Source organism: Sminthopsis crassicaudata, chromosome 2, assembly GCF_048593235.1.
Source record: "Sminthopsis crassicaudata isolate SCR6 chromosome 2, ASM4859323v1, whole genome shotgun sequence".
In the NCBI taxonomy this organism is placed as follows: Eukaryota; Metazoa; Chordata; class Mammalia; order Dasyuromorphia; family Dasyuridae; genus Sminthopsis; species Sminthopsis crassicaudata.
In genome coordinates this window covers 101,860,081-101,881,427 of record NC_133618.1, presented here as the reverse complement: position 1 = coordinate 101,881,427, position 21,347 = coordinate 101,860,081, and the positions used below count along the sequence as shown (strand labels likewise).

General features: G+C 36.3%; 3 protein-coding genes across 11 annotated transcripts in view; 1 reads left to right on the top strand and 2 right to left on the bottom strand.

Moving 5' to 3' along the window:
• Window positions 1-3,222, bottom strand: part of LOC141554701 (endoplasmic reticulum lectin 1-like) — a 38,515-nt gene extending 35,293 nt beyond the window's left edge. Inside the window, exon 1 of one of the 2 annotated variants that reach the window (XM_074286913.1) lies at window positions 2,864-3,222. In XM_074286913.1, coding sequence (XP_074143014.1) covers window positions 2,864-3,094 — 231 coding nt within the window. In that variant the 5' untranslated portion in view covers window positions 3,095-3,222. The remainder of the gene's footprint in view (window positions 1-2,863) is intronic. The other variant, XM_074286911.1, reaches the window with a different exon arrangement.
• Window positions 1-21,347, top strand: part of LOC141554703 (ankyrin repeat and SOCS box protein 3-like) — a 437,022-nt gene that overhangs the window by 328,419 nt on the left and 87,256 nt on the right. Inside the window, exons 1-2 of one of the 8 annotated variants that reach the window (XM_074286920.1) lie at window positions 3,280-3,477; window positions 8,819-8,919. The exons of 1 other annotated variant lie outside the window; for it this stretch is intronic. In XM_074286920.1, the coding sequence (XP_074143021.1) occupies window positions 8,907-8,919 (13 nt within the window). In that variant the 5' untranslated portion in view covers window positions 3,280-3,477; window positions 8,819-8,906. Of the gene's footprint in view, window positions 1-2,964; window positions 3,478-8,818; window positions 8,920-11,459; window positions 11,803-19,513; window positions 19,940-21,347 lie in introns of those variants that run through there. 6 more of the 8 variants (XM_074286924.1, XM_074286925.1, XM_074286928.1 and 3 more) reach the window with 6 other exon arrangements.
• On the bottom strand, window positions 10,401-19,690 carry LOC141554706 (glutathione-specific gamma-glutamylcyclotransferase 2). The gene is made up of 3 exons (XM_074286930.1): window positions 19,283-19,690; window positions 14,059-14,094; window positions 10,401-11,460 (listed from the first exon to the last, which is right to left on the bottom strand). The coding sequence occupies exons 1-3, from the start codon at window positions 19,415-19,417 to the stop codon at window positions 11,077-11,079; spliced, it is 555 nt and encodes a 184-aa protein (XP_074143031.1). The 5' UTR covers window positions 19,418-19,690; the 3' UTR covers window positions 10,401-11,076.

The following is a 21,347-nucleotide window of genomic DNA, read 5'->3' as shown; positions in this document are numbered from 1 at the left end:
GAAAATAAAGGAAGGATTGACACAGAAAAAAGGCACAAAAAGTAGAGAAACATTTTTGAATTTACATTAGATGACAGATACAAGATTGATGACACAATTGAATTTTCTCTTGGTCTGACCCAATACAACAACAATATTCAAATAATCAAAGTTGCAGAAAACCCAAAGGGCAATGGAAATGGCTATAGCATATTTCCAACAGTGATTTCTGTGCATGAAGGGGGGAAAATGAGAGCATAACAGCTGATTCAACAAACAAATATTAAGCCTACTCTGTGAAAGGCACTGGGAATACAAAGATAACAAGAAAAATAGTCCCTGTTCTCAGGAAATGAATGATTGTTTTTAAACCAAAAGAATGTGGACTGGTTATATAGCAAGGGTAACATATGGATAGGACTGTGCTGTAATAGGAAGAAAGAAATTTGAAAAAGACCTAGAGTAAGGCCTTCAGCACACTGGATACGCTTTGTGTGAGGAATCTATAGAACAGGAATAAGAAATGCACAGGATGAGGAAGTGTAGATGATGTATGGGCAATACACACTGAGATTCAGGGGATACCTACAATGATGACATTATGGATGTACTAAACTACTGGCTCAATACCAATATATCTTCATGTGTCACTAACACTATAATAGAGGAATTCTCATAGTAAAAAAATTATATTCCTCAGATAACCAAGAGCCACAATGTGGAATGTGGTATGTACAGTGTGGTGAATCAGGATTGAACATTAAAAGAAGAGATAAGCAAAGTACTACATCTTTCATTCCAGCACCACCACAGATAACAAACTTAATTGAGGTTAATCCCAGGTTGATCACAGAGTGATAAATGTTCAACTGTACAATTCAAGACTAAATGGAGGCCTAAAGGTTGGAGGAATCTGTATACTGATGAATTCAAAATTGGAGAACTGAAAATTTCCCCCCTTTACTGACACAATCTCCTGCTTTAGACTTCTATAGTGTTTATGAATGTTTAGATCCTTCTTCATTCTGTTAAACAAAAATAACTTTTAGTCACCCCCTGGGTTAGGATGTGAAATGTTAAAAGATCCGACTTAGACTTGGAAGAAAGCTTAGCACTCATCCAATCTGAAGCCTTATTTTTAGATGAGAAATTTAGGAACAAAGAAAAATAGATCTGGAACTAAAAGAGACCTAGAGTTGATCTGGTCCAACTCTATCATTTTATAGGTGAGGAAAACCAATGAGATGAAATGAAAGTTGAAGTGATGATCCAAATTCACAGCGCCAAATTGGGAACAGATCATTGAGCTCCTGATCCCTGGTCTAGTTTTAAAAAAATAAATCATGCTGTCTCTTTATATGTTGCTTTTTGCATTAGGGGCATTATGATTGGAGAGTGAGGATGGTAGACATAGTCCTATTGAATTCTTCTAAACAGCTCTGCAGGAAGAAATCTCATTCTAGAATTTATAGTGTTTATTTGTAAAAGACAGAATTTCTCTAATTCTGTTGAGGGCCTAACAACCTTCTAGTCACTCAGTTTTACAATACTAGCATCATTCTAGAGTTTTCCTTCTTCACTTCTTGACATCCAACTAAACAGATGCTAATTTTTTCAAACATTTCTCTGTATCTCTCTCAATTTGCCCTCTTCTCCCCATTCACAAAGCCAACCTATCATTTTAGATATTAAAACATCTCTCACCTGAATAAGTCTCCTCAATGGATTGCCAACTTTTCTAGTTTATCCTCTACAGAGCTGCCAAAATCATCTTAACATTCAATCTGATCATGCAACTCCATTATTCAACAAACTTCAGTGGTTCTCTCAGCTCTAGGAAAAAACGCAGCCTCCTCAGATGGACATTAACGCCTAATCCAATTTCAGCCTATTCCTTCATGGAACTTCATTTTGGACAAACAGGTCTCTTTGTGGTTCTCTTTGACATAGGACAATATCTCCTATCTCTTTGCCCAGGCTGCACCCCAGGCCAAAATGTCTCCTCATCACTCCCTGAAAATTCCCAGCTTCCTTCAAATCTCAGTTCATGTACTACCCCCTACCTAATTCTAGTTCCTGCCTTCCGTTAATTTATCTCCAGTTCACCCAGAAAGTTTTCCCCAAGTACATGATGAACTCCTGGAGAGTGGGAACTAGTTTTGTTTTATTGTTTGGGAGCGGTTTTTTTTTTTTTTTTTTTTTTTGCCATCCTTTGTATCCCTAGCCCCTAGAACAGTGGCGCATAGAAACTTAATAAAAGCTTACTGAAGGCAGGCACTTCCCCCAGGATTATCCCACATCTACTACACACCGAATCCTCCCCCTCCCCCATGACATCTATCTCCTTGAAGTAAAGGTTGCTTTATATTTTAGATTTGTCTCCCGCACCTAGCTCGGATCTTAGCGTGCAGTAGAAGTTTGAAGGGGATTTGCTGCATTGACTTGGAAAGGAAAATTGTCTTTGAGAAGGCCTGATGGCATGTAAGGAGAGAAAGGAGGCTGTTTGAAGGAATAGCCGGTGGCTGCTCTCCGAGGGGAAGGCAGACATGACGCACGCCTAGTTATCCCTAGTGGAACATGTCCACGAGATGAGTACGTGTGTGTCCCCCACCCATGCACTCTGGGACTCAGTTACACTAACACTTGGGTGTGTATGTATGTGCGTGAGTATTTGTGTACACACATATATCCGTACACGCTGTTTTTGGAGGGAGGTGCCTAGGAACGCTTCCCTGGACTAAGTGGCTGGGCAGCCAGGCTCCGTGCCCCCGGCGGCGGGGGGATGCACGCCTGTCAGGAGGTCCCAGAAAACCCGTGCCTAGTTAAAGTGAAAAAGCACTTGCTAGCTCGGGGCGCGGGGTTGGAGGCCGGCGCGGGCACTGACCAGAGTGAATTCGGTGCCGGGCCAGTTGACTCGGAAAGGGATGTCGTCACTGAGCGGAGGGAGCACTCGACCTCCCCCGGACGCCTCCAGGAGCCCACAGAGGACCAGCAGAACCGGTGCGCCCGGGACCAGCCTGCGTCCGCCACCTCCTCCTTCTTCCATCCTCCTCCGCCTCTTTCTCCAGCCGCCGCCGCCACCGCCGCCGCCGCCGTCGCTGCCTCCTTGGCCCATAGAGAGGAGGCGGAGGCGGCGGGACTAGAGATCGCCCAGCGGACCGGAGCCCCAACCGCCGCCACGTCTCCTTCCGGGGAGCCTCAAGAAACCGCCTCCACCTCTCTCACTTTCGCGTTGTCGTTTCCGGGACAAACGGCCTATCAACATCCGGGTCCGCCTACGGAAGCCGAGAGGTAGTAGTTCTCCTCTTCTCCGCCCCCTCATCCCCAGAGCTACCTGATCCTGTAGCGTTGTGCTTTCGGTCCTAGGAGGAGGCATCCACTCAGTCGACTACTCGCCGGCTCACCTGGGCCTTGGGGGTTGGGACCCTGAGGGCCGAGATTCCAGCCTGGGAGACCTAGACGACAAGGGAGGAGGCCGCGAGTTCCTATTCGCAGCCGGTGAGTCCCGCGGAGCCCCCGGCCGAGTTGCAGGCGCTCTCCCGAGGGGCCCCTGCCTTCTCCTGCGTTGTCCCCAACTTCGCGTAGTCCTCCACCTCCCTTTGATTCCATTTTATACTCGGGGGGCTGGAGGGAGGGCGTTACTTGGGGTTTAGATAATTCAGAAAGTTAAGGGAAAGAGTACGTCGACTGTCCCTCCAGGGCTCTCGCCTTGAGGGAAAATCTCTACCTCCTGCGGCGCCTAAATTCTAGATGTGTTCGTTGTTGGGTTGGTACCCGAGCATCGTTCGCTCCACCTTACCCTGAATGGCTCTTCCAAAGGTTTTCCCCCTGTCCCACCCGGTCCTGTTCCCCCTCCCCCTCCCCTTCCCCATGAGTCTTTCCAGTAAGTGCGCAGGCTTTTCATTGATTAAGTGGCCTACTGGGGTTCGGAAACCAAAATTAGCCCAAATAGCGTTAGCTGGTGCAGTGGAGAGAGCACCGAGGTCGGAAGGACCTGAGCCCCTCCTCAGACCCGAGGTCGCGCTGGGATTTCGGAAAGCACTTACCTATTGACAGCTTGTTTGTGTTGTCGCTCTGCTATGTCAAACCCGTTCGATCGTTGTTTGCCTTATACTTGTATTACTAGTACTTACCATACTTCCTGGCACACATTTAATTTTGTCCATCCGTGTCTGATTCTTCGTGATCTCATCTGGGGTTTTCGGGGCAAAGATTTTGTGAAGTGCTTTGCCGCTTCCTTCTTCAGCTCCCTAGAGGAAACAGGTAAACTGAGTGACTTCCCGAGATCACACTGCTCCCAGGTCTTTAAGGTCACGTTTGTAATGTTCTCCTGACTCCAGGCGGGGTGCGCTGTCCCCTGTGCCACACTGGGCATGTAGCAGGCCTGCTTCTAAGTATACATTTGTTTCTCTGCAAGTTTGGACTTCGGGAGAGAAGCTGCACAAGTCTATGTGCTCCATCGCCACATGTTCTATGTTCATTCTTCCTATTCTCTCCATTCTCATTGTGAATAAGCATTAAGTGCTGACTGTGTTCTAGGAAAACACATTCTCCTGCTCTCCGGAACTTATAATCTAATGGGGGAGATAGCAAACAATCTATACAGGGTAACTAGGAAAAAAATTAAAAGGGGAAAGGATAGAGAGGTTGATACAGTCTTCCTGAAGACATGTTTAAATGTTTCATGTGTGTACATCTTGTCCATATTGTAACATCCTTGAGTGTTGAGACTGTTGGATTTCTTGGGTGATACTTTTTTGCTCCTCTTCTTACCTTTTACTTCTTTACTGTGTTACTATAGTAACTATTTCAGAAATGGTATGGCTAATTCTTTTTACCCTAGATAAGTATATTTAATAGTTCTCTTGACTAAATGAATTGTGAGTTATAGTTCAGCAAACATTTATTGAACATTTATACCAACTATTATATTAGGTTTTATGGGTTAGAAGGTAAAAAATAGTTCCGGACCTCATGGAATTCACATTCTAACAGGGGTTACATCATGTAAATAATTAGGTACATACAGGAGTTTAAAATTGCACTAAGACCTTTAGGACACTCTGTGTACAGACTAGAGGGGAGAGCCTTATATAAAAGCTGGGATTTGAGCTAAGTCTTGAAGGATGCTAAGAAGTGGAGGAAAAGAGGGAGAGAAATCCAGGCATGTGGGAGAGCTAGGGCCAAGCAGATGGGAGATGGAGTGTTGTGCTTGAGAACATATTAAGGCAGTTTAGCCAGATGGTAATAGTCATGGAGGAAAGCAAAGTGTAAGAAGACTATATTTCTTTAAATATTCTCATCCTTGCCATGGCCTGTTTATATATGTATATATATGTATTATATTGCATATGTAATATATATGTGTGTGTATATATATATATAGTATACTTAATAATATATATGTGTATATATATAATACATTAGTTATGTTACATACAAACCCTTTTGTGGTTTTTTTATGACTGGAAATTTTATCTTAACATCAAAAAAACATTTATTAAGAGACTATTATGAGCTGTCCTGAAATCTGGTAGAAATTAGGTATATACAAAAATCAAACATAATAAATATAAAAAAATGCATGATACTCATTTGCATTGCAAACACTTCATTATATCTTTTACTTTCCTGGGATGTGACAACATTGGTGGGCCTGTTAAGCAGTTTACAATGCGCAAATCAAGCCTCCGGCCTGACAGTCAAGGCTTTCTAATTTTTTCAGTTGTAGGATTATCCCATTAAAAGTTAGCTCCTAAGAAAAACCCTGTACTTGAAAAAAGTACTCTTTGGGCATTTGACACTAACATTGGAATAGAATTTCCTGGGAAATCTTGAATTTACAAGGGAATTTTCTTCCCTGTTCCTCTAGTTTGCTGATATATGTATACATTATACAATTATCCTTATGTATTTATTTGAAACTTATTTTGGTGTGATGTGTTGATTATTTGTATAAAGCTAGTTTCTCTCAAGATTGGTTTTCTTCTGGTTTTCCCAGCAGTGTTTGTTAAAATACTTATTCCAGTTGTTGGGGTATTTATGCTCCTATGATCATTTGTTTCTGTAGGGGTTGTATTTTTAATATGTTCTACTAACTACCTTTTCCGTTTTGTTAACCAATATCTGAATTTTGGAGTATTCTTTGAAATCTTTGGGATTGTTAGGCCCTTTTTCTTCCACAATTTGTTTTAAAATTTTTGATCTTTTGTTTTTCCAGATATATTTTATTATTTTACTAGCTCCATAAAACAGGATTTATTAGTTTGTTAAGAATAATTAATTTAGATAATATTATTATTATAATTGTATTGGCATAATTCATCCATGAACAATTGGTATTTCTCTAGTTATTTAGATGTATTTTTTTCTGTAAAATATTTTATAATTATATTCATATAGTTCCTGTGTATATATTAGTGGACTCCCAGATATTTATATTTTCTCTCCCATTTTAAATGGAATTTTGTTTTATTGGTGATATGGAGAAAGACTGATAATGATCTGTTTTTATTTTGTATCCAGTAACTTTGTTGGTTACTGTTTCAGTTAATTTTTAGTTGACAGTTCCTGCCTTCAGGAGCTCAAAATCAAATGGAGGAGACAGCAAACAGAGTCCATCAAAAAGTAGCTTTTTCTTTGTGTTTTCTTATTCCTTTGGATTTTTTTGTTTGTTAACTTATTGCTATAGCTAGCATTTCTAGAACTCCACTTTTTGTCCTCACTCTTGAATCTAGTTTCTAACCTCTTTAATTTAGCAAAACTAGAATGAAATTATTAGTTGTCAAATTCAGTGACTTTTAAAAAATCCTTATTTTTCTTACTCTCTAACAGCTTTTGGTATTGATCACTCTTTCTTTCTTGATATTCTTGTCTTTCTAGATTTTTTTGGATATCACTTATTCCTGATCCTCCTATCAAACTACCACTTCTTGTCCAGTCATACCCCCTAATTATAAATATCTGAAAGAGTTCTGGGTTTTCATCTTTCCTCCTTTTCCACTTGGTGATCTTAATAGATCTATCAATCTAATCTGGTTTCTAATTCTCAGGGTGCTATAACTGAACAGGCTAGAAACTGAAAGAGTCAAGAATCAAATAGTTTAATTTCAAAGTGTGGAAAACAGCTTGCAAGCAAGAATACATGTATCAGAGGGCCCTCTTCTATTCCTCTTTAGTGTGGGGCGATCTTATACCGAAGGCTGTGCAGTGAGCCTTACCCCTGACAATAAGGGTGATAGCATCAGCATGACAAGTTTGATTCATAGCAGGGCTTCATGACCCGAAACAGTTGTGGTATTTTGTTGTTGCTGAGATCATTCAGATCTAGTCCCCCTTTCCCAAATTAACTGATCAGAGACATCTTCAGGTACAGAGAAAGCATTTATTTAATCTCTGCAGAGACAGAGGCCTAGACACACACCGGAGAGCCATCCTAGCTCCTGCCATGTGCTCCTGAATCTGACCAGCTTCTGACTTGTCAGAGATTTAAAAAGCAAAAACCCAAACCTTTTCATTGGATAGAATAAAAGAGTGTAGCCATCCTTGACCAATGTTGTCTGCTTCCTGTGGGTCAGGTTACTTCCTGTAGGATACATCACTTCTTGATGGTCTTGACTTCCTGCAACCCAGGTTTCAAGACCTGGGAATAGGGATCAGGTGACAGTCTAAGTACTGAGGAAGGTGTATCTAATCAGTTCCATTCAATCCAGAGGGTGAATTCAAAGGATTGTTATGCCAAGTTCTGGGCACAGCCTGCTTGCTGGGCTTTAGCTCTGGAAAACAGGCTGTATCCTAGTTTCTTGAAAGATCCCATAGATCTGTTTGCGGACTTGATTCCATTCTCCATTTAGCCACCAAAGGGATTTTCCTAAAGTACAAGTATGACTATTATTTCCTCACTTTCTGTGAGGTGTAGTGGTTCTCTTACCCTCCAGGATAAAATACAAAATCATCTTTTGGTTTTCAAATCCTTATATAACTTAGACCCTGCCTACTTTTCTAGTGTTATTGTACCATTCAGTGCCACTAGCCTCCTTCCTGGTCCACAAAAGAAAAAAATACAAACTAGCTTTTGAAGAAACTATCTTTTGGCTCTAGATTTTTTCCTCTGGCTCCCCCTTTTACCTGGAATGTTCTTCATCTCCTGGCTTTCCTGATTTCCTTCATAATCTAATTAAAATTCCAGCTTATATAGGAATTTTTCTAATTCATTTTAATTCTAGCACCTTCCTTCCTTTAAATGTTTTCCTGTTTATCCTGTATATTGCTTGTTAGTCCATATTTATTTACTTGCTATCTCCCCTATTAGATTGTGGGTTTTTGAGAGCAAAGATAATCATAGCATTTTATTTTATTTTATTTTTATTATTTTTTTTAATATTGTATCACTTTATCCTCATCTTTTTTTTTTTTTTTAAACACTTTATTTTTAATTTATTTTTCCTGAGGCTGGTGTTAAGTGACTTGCCCAGGGTCACACAGCTAGGAAGTATTAAGTATCTGAGACCAGATTTGAACTCTGGTCCTCCTGAATTCAAGGCTGGTGCTCTACTGCGCCACCTAGCTGCCCCTAATCATAGCATTTTAGAGATAAAGTTAAATTAAATAAAATTTAAGATAATATAATGCCCAGCTTTATTGTCTTGTTTATAACCAATTTAAAATAGCATGTTATTTAGTTGGCAATTTTAATAAACTGCATAAATTGACCTTTGGAGATTACCAGTGATTTTTAATTGCCAAATCTTATGGCTGTTGCCAGTTTTCATTTCTTCTTTATCTCACTATATCCTTTGACATTGTTATCACTCTTTTCCTTGATCCCAATTCTCTCTAGGTTTCTATGATACTACTCTATCCTGGTTATCCTCCTGCCATTCTCACTGTTCCTTCTCAGTCTTTTTTGTTGGATCTTCAACTGGATCATGACTACTAAAGGTAAGCAACTTCCAGACCTCTGTGCAGTGCATTCTTTTCTTTCTATACTATTTCATTTGGAGATCTCATTAGCTCCCATGGTTTCAATTGTCATGTCTATGCTGATGATTCCCAGATCTATTTGTCCAGCCTTAATCTTTTTTTTCCTACTTTTATATTTCTAACTTCTTATCTTGTGGAAATCTTAAATTCAACATGTCCAAAACTGAACTCATTTCCCCACCAAGCCCTCCTTTAGAACTTCCCTATTATTCTTGAGAGTATCATCACCCTTTTAAGTTCAGTCTTTTCTAGTCTTTTTTTTTTTTTTTCAAATGGTGCAATTGGGGTTAAGTGACTTGTCCAGGGTCACACAGATAGGAAGTATTAAGTGTCTTAAGATCAGATTTGAACTCAGGTCCTCCTGACTTCTGGGCTGGTGCTCTATCCACTGTGCTACCTAGCTGCCCTCAGCCTTATCTAATCTTATTATTCCACTGGAGAGTAGAAGGGGGAGATCTACTTGCTCTCTCCTTTCTTTCTCCCTGTTATTATGTACTATAATATTGTTCCTGGCCAAGCCCCAAATGGCCATTGTTTGGGTCTTGATTGAATCTTTTTGGTTTAGGCCATAAAACTTGAGAGTTTTCCCTTTCCAGATTTATTTGTTTGACTAGATGAAAGCCTTTCTGTATCTCCTACCTAGCTGGAAGCACTGAATGGGTGTGGTCTCAGTCAAACCTTTTGAAGACCTTAGCTTAAAAAAAGCCCAGATCTCCCTTTGTACAAGGGGCTATCTCCAATTGTCCTGATCTATATTTGGCTACTGGAGGGGGAAGTTAGGCTTGACCTTTCACAGCCTTCCCTCACTTGAATCCAATTCACTTGCATGTCATGGTGTCACTGACTCTTTGAGGCAACAGCATTACTTAGGAAGTGGTAAGGTAGACTGGGCCTGGAATCTGGAAGACCCAAATTGAATTCAAACATGACTTTATTGACTTATTGTTCTTGTGACCCTGGGTCTTTATTTAACCCTGTTTACCCTCAGTTCCCTCATCTATCAAATGAGTTGGAGAAAGAAATGGCAAAGCACTCTAATGACATGACTAAAAAAAGACTTGAACAATTGTCCCCCTTTGCAGTCTTGGTGAAACTTAGGAAAACTTGCTTAGAATATTTTTTAATGCTTAAAATAATGAGATTATAAAGGAAATCAATCCTATATACAGTTATCAAAATATTAAAGTAAGTTCACAGATCCCAGATACAGAACTTATGTACTAATTGATCTCTTTAAAGAGCACTAGTAGTTCTAAATCTTTGATCCTTGGTATTTCAAGGTTAATGAGTTATATTCTGTAGTAATTATACATATGCAAAAATTACTGCTATTCAAGAAGATAAAGTACAATACAACATTCCCAGGAAAACTTTTACATGAAAATGTTATCTTAAGCTTAAAAGGACTGATAAACATTGAAAAATACAAAAGTTAAGAATTTAGGACTGAAATCTTTGTGTTTATTAAAATACATATATTACAATCACATGCTAATATAAGTTTTTGCATTTTTAACCATGGTTTGTTATAGAATTAATTTTACAAGCACAAATACATGCTACAGAATTTCAGGTTTCAATTTGGTTCACCAGTAACTTCAAAATGGTATTTTACTGGCAGATTGGTAGATTTAGAGATTATTTTACACTTTTGATGGTCTAGAGCAAAATACAGATGTTCTCCTAAAATACAGATTTCTAATGCTTATCTCAAAGGACAAAGTTACCGAGCATTTCATGCATCCACATTAGTGAGGGAGAAGATGTGCTATCAGAAAACTACTTTTTAAGATTAAAACAAGCAAGAGTACTGAGGGTATTTCATTTTTCTTCTACTTATCAAATTAGTAATTTGTTTAACATTCTCAAAACAGGATGCATAAAGATTTCTTTACCTGTATATTTCTAAACCAAGAATATATTAGATGTTATTTAAATGTAATTTAGCTTGGGGGTTTAAAAAATGCTTGAATACAAATGTATATGTAGATTTTCTAGTGCAGACTACAAATAGCAAACTATGTTATTCTGAATACACCATTAAGAAAAACATTATGACATTTAGGGGAAATCATTACCCTGAAGATAGTGTTTATTTTGAAAATCAATGATTATCTATATGCAATTGAGATTCTGTTTTTGTTCGGAAAGTTCTTTTACTAATTTTTCCAAGGAGAAGAGATGCTCATCTGCATCTTCTGGCACAAGATTCCTAATGGAATTTGCAAGTTCAAAAAGATATTCAGTATTTCTTCCACTAGGACCAACCGCGTTTAAAATCTGTTCAGCAATGTCTTCCAGAGGGGCTGGACCAAGATAATTAGGATTATCACAAGTTCCAATATATAATAATACACTGAATGGTTTCATGGTGTGATCTTTTGGGTAGAAAATGACTGTTGTAGTTCTGTAGCCTCCTTTCTCTCGGAAATCCAGATAAGCTTTTACTTCCTCTTCTTTTCCAGCTGGTAGTCGGTATGCAACACCCCATACACAACCCTGCAGAAGAATAAAAGTGGGTAAATCCATCTTATGTTTTAAAAGATGTGTAAAAATATTTATAAAATATGAGGAAATGCTATATTCAGAGTATTTTTGAAAATATAAAATCGGCATACTGAACTGGCACCTGTAACTCCTGTTATAATTCTCTTTAGCTATTTGCACTACTGGTAAATAGACTATGCTATTATTTGTTTTTTTCTACTTTAATATAGGATTGAAAAAGAGGGTCCAGTCACTTAGCCAGAATAAGGGATAACCAGAGAACAGCACATGTGTTACACTGGTGATGTCAAAAGGCACCCAGCAAGCTGGTTGGATTCCATTGGTGAATTTACGGTAGGGCGAGGACATAAGTAATACAAGATGAACAGGCATCTGGATATAATCCCAAAATAGCAGTTTCATCGTTTCATTGGAGCATTTTATATTGATTCTTTTTTTTTTTTTTTCCTCTGAGGCTGGGGTTAAATGACTTGCTCAGGGTCACACAGCTAGGAAGTTAAGTGTCTTAAGACCAGATTTGAACTTGGGTCCTCTTGAATTCAAGGCTGGTGCTCTATCCACTGCGCCACCTAGCTGCTCCTTATATTGATTCTTAATTTGTATTAGTAGGGCTGAAATTAAAAGTGAATACCTACACACACACACACACACACACGTATGTGTATATATATATATGTATATATATATATATATATATATATATATATATATGCATACATATGCATACACACGTGGGAATAGAGAATATTTCTCTCTACTATATCACTTCTCAAAAATATAAGAGATTCATATGTAACATGGGAGTCAACTACACCATTTTGTGAATTTTTTTCTTTTGCTTAAGTTTTTCAATTGTTATATGAAATTTTCAATAATAGTGGTTACAAGTGAGGGAAATACCTTTAAAAAAGAACAGTCGTCATCATAATATTTTCTTTTTTTTTTATTATTATATATATATATATTTTATAATATTATCCCTTGTATTCATTTTTCCAAATTACCCTCCCCCCCGACGACAGGCAATACCATACATTTTACATGTGTTACAATATAGTCTAGGTACAATACAGTCATCATAATATTTTCAAATAAAATTGTATAAAAATTAAAGCATAAAAATTAAAACTAAAGCAATATACTTCCAAAATTGGATTTTTATTTCACTGGACATAGAGAAAGCATTATTTTTTTCATTTCCTGTGTTTATTTAAATAAAAAGCTAAAGCATAGATTTATTACTATATATTTTATTAATATTTTTATTAAGAATGTCACAAAAGTGGAAGCTGTTTTATAGCTGTAAACCTAACAAAAAACCTTTAATCATTAAACTCTGGGTAATCATTTTAATAGTCAAATTGATTAAAATGGCTTACAAAATCCAATGTCATTTATTAACTGTTTAGTTTGGGATTTATATCTACAATTAAATGTTTTAAGTTTTTATGGAAAAAAATTCCTCAGGAAAGAATTTCCTAGTTTATATGATTTACTTGTTCACATTATGAACATATTATGAAGCATGATGATACATTTGCTTTGCTTGTAGCCATATATATATTTTTTTAACAACACTTTCTCTAAAAATACCATAAATGTGAAATGCTTAAACTTCTCTACCATTATCTTGAGAGGGTCATAAGCATTTTTAATGAATAGAGGAAGAACTTTCAAGAATATATTAGAAAAAAGACTAGTATTTATGTAGTTACACTCTATTTTTCAACCATCTTTTTTTGGGAAAACTTTTGTGAAATTAATTGTTGATACCCCAAAACTGGTAAGTAAAAAATATCCAAAATATTGAGGAATATGAACCACATAAACATTTTGGAATTGTATACAAAAACATTGTTCTTAGTGCTGTTAATAAAATTCAATCAATAAAAAAAAGTAGAATTGCTGGAGAGGTTATTAAAGTAATGATTAGATTATTTTTACAAATGGGGAATGACTTAAGATTGCGTTAGTTATTAACAATTTATCATCCATCAGGCAGTTATGATAATAAAAATGAGCTTTAAATATCACGAGGCTGGAACTCAATTACTATTTTGTAACTGGCAGATTTATGGTAATGCAGAATATTTAATAAAAAAAATCAGCACAGTGATAGTGGTAGTCAATTTGAGATATGTCACATTGCATAACAGGTGGAGGGGCTAGTCTTAGAGACAGAAATACACAAATATATTGTCTAGTTGTGTGAAATTCCTCATACAAATGATACCATAGATCTGTTCCCACCTCCACAAAAAGTTTTTAACATTGGTTTTGTGAACTGTCTCCACTTATTTCAAGGACTATTGTAAGATTTTTTCAGATGCAGGTTTTTTAAATGTCCCTTATAGTTCTTTATTTCATTTTTAAATTTATACCAGGTCTGCCTCCATATAGCTCTGTCCTCTGCAAACCTGAAATCAAGCATGGAGAATCAAAAAGATGCTTTAACATAAAAAAAATGGGGATCTTAAAGCTAAGATAGTTGTGTTTTTTCCTTCTATTATGCTATCTCTTTTGTAGAACTTCTTTGGTATACTTCTTATAATTTCACATAGACATCTTTATATTAAAACTGTACCATACCCCAGGATCTTCAACAAGAGTCACAACTCTTCCAGGCTGGAAAAAATTTCAAAAACAAACAAATAAATAAATAAATATATGCTTAACGGAATATCAGTATCAACTATAGTTAAAATAGTATCATTACACACACCAAGTTAATAGAATCATGTTTCAGCAAAGGACTTTATATGTTGTAATCTAAAGTGTATTGAATCAGGAAAATATGCTGTTTTCTAAAAAACAGTTTCAGTTAAATTACATTGGATATATTTTATATGAATAAAAACAAGAAAACATGTGGACAGCCAGAGACTACTTCAGAATTAAAGGTGGTGAGAGAAACTGCAAATAAGATAGAACATCTGGTTACTTTCTTGTTACATGAGTTAAAAATATGACATTCCTGAGTACTGTTTGACTGCTACGGGCACTGATAGAACAAAAGGAGCTTTTATTAGAACTAGATGGCCTGTACTTCTCAGTGGTCCTAAATTAATCTCTTCATAAGAGCTAATAGTCATATATTACACTTTTAAGATTTAAAGCACTTTACACAATTATCTTATGTGATCCTCACTGTGAGGAAGGTAACTGAAAGTGTTATCAGTCTCATTTTACAATTAGTATGATTTGTCAGAGGCAAGACTTGAATCTCACAAGTCTTCCTTGACACTCAGCTGGCCTGGATTTCTTTTAAAAAAGTAAATATTGCTGGCTTTCTGGCATGCTACCTTCATTAATAACAATTCTGATTTTTAATAACTGTGCTTAGTCATGAGGTTTCTTGGATTCCATTTACTTAGTAATTTTTTTTTTTAAAAAGCTTATTTCATTATTTACTTATCAGATGAATAATATACTCAACAAGTAGTTGTCCAGTTTTTGCTTTATGGCCTCTAAGGAGAGGGATCCTGCTATCTCTATGGACAGTCTTTAAGACAATTTGGACAGTTTTAATTTTACGAAGGTTTTCCTGTTGTTAGACCTAAATTGCCCCTTTACTCATTATCTATGCTAGTTCCTAGAGCCAAAATCATATCATTGCTCCACAAGACAGTTCTCCAAATCTTTGAAACAAAGCTATCTGTCTCCATGAAGTCTCATGGATCCTCAAGACCCTTTGCCCTTTGGATTCTTTGTCTTTTTGGTTGCCATATTATACTATTAAATTATATTGAACTTGCAATCTACTAAAACCCTTGGATCCTTTTTAGAACAACTGCTATCCAGACCTTCTCCATCTTATATTTTTGAAATTGATGTTTTTTTGATATTCAAGTACAGATTTAATTTTTCCTGAATGTAGTTCAATGCTGTAGCTCAAAAATATGACACTGAAGGCCTGAAACATTAAAATGTAATTGGGAAATAAACAAAATAAAACATAGATAACATTAAATTTTAAATGAAGTCAAAATGTGGTTTACAGAAATTTTTATGTAGGGATTAGTGGCCCCCATTTCTCTTTGATATAACTATTCTAATATCTTTTTGAATCTTGAATTTGTCATCTAGGATTAATTATTCCCCTCATTTTTGTCATTTGCAAATATGATGAAACTATCATCTGGCTTTTACTCAAGGAATTGATAAAAAAAAAAAAAAATTAAAGCATAGAGCCAAATAAATAAATCCCTAAAAGTGTTCCATTAGATCTTTCACCATATTGATACTGAGCCATTAACCATTCTTTGAATCTGCAATCCAATTAGTTTTAAATTCGTTTCATTATATTGGCCCATATCTCCCTATCTTTCCACAAGAAGACTGAGATATTTACCTTTGCTAAAATAGGTAAAGTATATACAGCATTGCTAGAATTAGAATATAGCTAGAATTAGATGTTAGTTGGGCATAATTAAGATTGTTCTTTGTAATCACTTCCCTATTTAGATGCCTAGATGCCCAAGTGGAACATTTGTCATTCAATCTTTTGGTAACGCTTGTATTCTATGTTTTTTTCTAATATTACTGAGAGTGCCTCAACAATCATACCTGTCAGGACCCCAAAGATAGAATTAATCTAGCTAGGAAATATGAATTCAAGCAAGAGCAATTATGTACTTATTTACAGTTTCCTTAATTTTCCCTTTTCTTCTATCTTCAGCATTAAGAATTTAGCACCTTTGCCTTATTTTTATTATCAGTTATCATACTATCCATACATACTATGCCCCCCAAACGTTTGCATTTACTCACTTTTTTTCACAGTCAAAATGGTCTGCTTGCTTTCCCATCCCCTACTTCTACCCTAGCGGATAGGACTTGATTAATTTTTTAATCAAATGACTTGCACTTTGTGGGCTCAAAATAATCTTTTAAATAAATGTTTCTTGATTGACTGAATGTGCATAGGCTGTTGCTTTTGACTAGAATTCACTCATTTTCTGTTTTTTAAAATCTTTAGATTCTTTCTAGGCTCAACTTTTCTTGCTTCTAGTGGGAAATTTCTTTATCCCTTTATTAAAGAGTACTCTCTCTTTCCCCAACCCTTTAAGATTGAAAAAGCTATTTTCACCCAATGGAATGGGAATGTTATCCCCATTGTTCAAAAAAGCAGCTTTTGAATCTTGTGTAATGGCTGAGATGGAGTCCAAAGACTTTAAATGGCTAGTTGATGTGCATCAGTGCTGGGATTAGAATTTTAGACTAAACTCTAAATCCAGTGTTTCTTCCCTTATAACTTTACTTAATAAATGGCAATATTAATCTTGCTTACCAGTTTTGAAAGGTATAAGATAATGATCATAGGATTTGCAGAGGGAAGGATCATCTAGTCAGTTCTTTCATTTTATGGCACAGGAAGCTAATACCCATTTAAAAACTGGCCTTAGTTAATTCCAAATCCAATTACATTCTGATTAGTTCATCTCCTGAGGATTACTCACTAAATGACTTGTTTTTTTCTGTCATTGTTACTCAAGATTTTTTATTAAGATACTTACACTCATGAAATCATAGTTTTAAGTACAGAAATATAGACCTAATATTAAATTTTTTTTTCCTTTGTAAAATGAAAAGGGATAATCTAAAACTATATTAAGTTGTCTGGAACCTTGTGGCTTTGCAAAACCTTCCAAAGGGTTTTTATTAGACCAAAAAAAAAAAAGTTTTAAATTTATAATAGAAACAAAAGGTAATCATAATCAGCAAATCCTGCACATATTAACTTCTTTCTTTGTTTTGATACTGTGTAAAAATGGATAATTTTTATTTTTACTGTTTTTTAATTACTAAGTCATCTAATTTGTACTTTTTCTTCTATAATGTTCTTGGTCACACTACCAATTTCATTTTTCAAGATTAGTGAAGTATATTAGTGCTAGCGAAAAACAATATATCATATGCCTTTTACTATATATGTGTGTGTGTGTGTATGTATAAAATATGATTTTGTATAATTCGTATAATATGTATAATTTCCTCAAGATGTTTTTTCCCCTAAGGATTTTGAAATTAATTTAAATGTGGAAACCATAAATGTAAAGTAGTCTTGACTAGTTCTCAAAAATCATTTTGTTCCCTAGAATTTCTCATGGTTTATATTTGCACTAGCTCCATCATTTAAATACTATCATGTTCACAATTTTTAACCCCTCCCTTGGCATATCAATGGCAAATTTCTTAAGATAGAAAATACCTCCATTAAATTTTAGGTGGAGATTTACCAGTTTTTAATTAATATTTTGATCTCTTTAAATTCTGCTTCCCTACTTCTGATCTGTTATAAATTGTCTTTTCTGCTTTCAAGTTCTGCAGTTTAAGATTATTTCGAATCCTGTCTCTGATACTTAATAATGATGTGATCAAACAGATCAGTAAACTTGGGGGATAAAAAATGGTCAAACAGGTGGCCAGCATCTAAAGAGGTAACGTTTGTATATCTAAGTTTTGAAATTTTTAACAATTGTTAGTAACTGTTATTATTCTGGGTAGAGCTTTGTCCCTCCCACTAGTCTATAAATATATATCCTTTTAAAAAATCCTTTCCCTTCTTTCTGTTGTCTCATTTATCAGATGGATTTTAAAAAGTTTAAAAAACAAAAATAAACTCTGGGCAATGAAAGGTGAATATGAAAAAGATGGTATTCTCTATCTAGGTTGAAATTCCAGTTCTGACACTTACTGGGTAAGTCACTCACTTTTGTGAGGCTAAATTTTCTAATCTGCAAAATAAGGATGACTCTTGCCCTTCCTACTAAATGTTTGTGAGGAATGTGCTTTGCCAAAAGTAAAAAATTAAACCTGAGTAACTGTTATTTTAAGAAAAGTTTCATCTATCTACATATATTTCAATATTTAAAAGGATAAAAGGGATCTAGGGATCATCAAATTCAGATTGCTGTTTTCAAAACTTTATTTTCTTCAAGAATAAAAGATGTAAATCAAACATGTAAGGCAACACTTGGCTGGTTTAGATAAACAATGGTTAATTCTGTGTATATTTTATGTATGCAAATGAATGCCTATAAAAGAATGATAACAGTTAAGGAAGATAAAGGAAAGTAAAAGAAACAAAACTTCCTTAATTTAGGATTAGTGAGAAAGTAACAGAAAAAATACACATTGGTAAATAGTGATTCCATATTTATCATCAGCAAGTACATTCAGGAAACAACTGTTCAGTTATGATAACAAAATTGCTTTTCTTTTATCATTTCAGGCAAGTCTAAGTAACTTGAGTTTTGGAAAGATTAATGATTTGTCATAACATATATTTGAATTTAAACTATTATTAATTTTAGTAGCAGAATGTAGAAATTTCCAGACCTTTAATTCCTGGAAAGTAAATTGTGTACAAGGTGATTTCAGTGCTGCCTGATTAAAGACACGTGAATTAGTCTATTTCTATTATTTTTGTCTGTTGTGACTACCCCATGAGACCTTTTAAGCACCAAAACCCACGTAAATGGAGGGCTTCTTCCTAGATTATAAACCCTACAAATTTTGCTTCTGCTACAAAAACTTCTTTAGAAGTGAACAGTACCCTCTGATAACAGTCTACGCTCCCGGTTTTCTTAATGCATTTTGGAGAGAGTTTGGCTAGGGGTAGGACAAGGAAGATGCAGATAGGACAGAGTAGAATAACTTTGTTTTGGCGTCCCAGAAGTCTCAACGGTGGAGGAAGGGGGGAGGGTCTGTGCCCCGGGGGGGAGGGGAGAAAAAGGAGGGTTGTCACTAGGTGAGAGCCTGGGCTCCGGGTGGGAAGGGGCAGCAGCGAAGGTCGGAGCTGGTTCCTCACCTTGCCAGGAACCCCGCGGTGATCGGTGCTGCCCTGCCAGAAGCGCCGGCTGTAGCCTGTGATGGACCCGACCAGTTTGTCCTGATACGGGAAATCCACTTTCCAGATCAGGGAACCATATCCGAAAATCCACATTTTCTCTGCACCTTTTTCCTTAACCAGCTATCGGAGCTCCTAGTCTCTCGGAGCCGCTACTAACCGGCTCTCCAGGCGCAGGCGCGACGGCTGCGCAGTCGCCGAGCATGCAAGGCATTCTGGGAGATCTATACTTAAAACTCTGAGCTTCTTGTTTCCTCAAACTTTAATTTCTTTTTACTTTTAGAGGAATTGTAACTTTACTTTTCGTAGAACTATAGTTTCTGCAATACTTTCCTATTGTTTCTTCGCCATTCCGTTCTGTGTGCTTTTTTTGCCCGGAACTGCCATGCCCACAATGTCTTTCGAAGTGTGGACTTTTCCCTGCTTCTCCTCCCCCTTCTTTCTAAAGTTCTTTAAGCCCGGAGGGAAGAAGGGAAGCAGCTGTTCGGATTGGGCCGAGAGCGGTGCGGGCTCCGGGGTTTGAAAAGTTGCGTGTTGCTTCCGAATTTGGATTTCTGCCCAGGCCACATCTCTCCCGAAGGCAGTTTACAGCAAGTTCTTTTCCCTTTCAGCGTTTCTGTATGTTTCCTATTAAAAAGCATTTTTCTGTTGAGTTTGTTTAGCACCCATAGGTTCTAATCTCCGCCTCCCCCTCTTCTACCTGGCACTATAAGCTTTATTGGTTGGCCTCCCTCCCCTTTCCCCTCCGAAGGGAGAAGGGGGACTTAGGGTGAAAAATACTATTCACCTCCAGAGAAAGAACTGATGGAGTATGAATACACTTTGAAACATACTTTTATATTTTGTTTTTTCTTGGTTTCTTTTTGTTTGTTTTTGCTGAATTTTCTTTTACGACAAAGCTAATATGGAAATGTTTTTCATAACTGCACATGTATAAGCTATATAAAATTGTTTGCCTTCTCAAGTGGGTAGGGAATAAAAGGGAAAAAATGGGAATTTACATAAAGAAGAATGTTAAAAATATTACATATAATTGAGAAAAAAATAAATGCTTGGGGGGGGAGTTCTGTGAAAATGTTTAATTAAATAAAAACTAGTACAAGACCACTTTCAACTAAAAGTCAGGACCAAGAGACCACCCCTTCATAAAAAAATGCAACATTTTAACACTAAAATATCGTAGAGAAGAGGTTTGAACGTGCATTCAAGAAACTGAGGCTTAAATTCCAGCTCTGGTATTTATGAACATCAGGATCATAGAGATATCACTTGACCTCTGGACCATCTTCAACTATAAAACAGAAATAATAAAATATTTTTCACTCATAGGGTTAACATTTATATAAACAACTTTAAAGTTTGCAAAGGGACTTACATGCATTATGTCATTTAATCTTCAAAGCAATTCTGTAAGATAGACCCTTCAGGCATTATCATTTTCATTTTATCCCTAAGGAAAATAAGGCTTTTGGGCACAGTGGACTCCTGGCATCTCCACACAAAGGGCAGAGCTCTTTGTGTTCTTTGGGTATAGTTAATCCAAAATGTTCTCCACAGTGGTTGGATCGGATCATAACTCCACCAACAGTGCATTAGTATCCAATTTTTCCCAACATCATCTCAACATTTATCGTTTTCCTTTTTTCAGCCAATCTGAAAGATATGAAATGGTATTTTAGATTTTTTAAAATTAGCATTTCTCTAATCATTGGTGATGGAGCATTTTTTCTGTACTATAGATAGCTTTGATTTCCTGAAAGCTCCCTTTTCATATCCTTTGACCATTTATCAGTTAAGGAATGACTCAAATTCTTGTAAATTTGATTTATGTTTAACATATTTGAGAAATGAGGCCTTTATGAGAGAACTTTGATATAAAATATTTTTCCTTGGTTTCCTGCTTTTTAATCTTATAGTGGTAGTGGTGGTGGTAGTAGTTTTGGACAAAAATAATTTAATGTAATCAAAATTATCCATTTTTCATCCCATAATGCTTTTTTATCTCATTTGGTTATACATTATACAA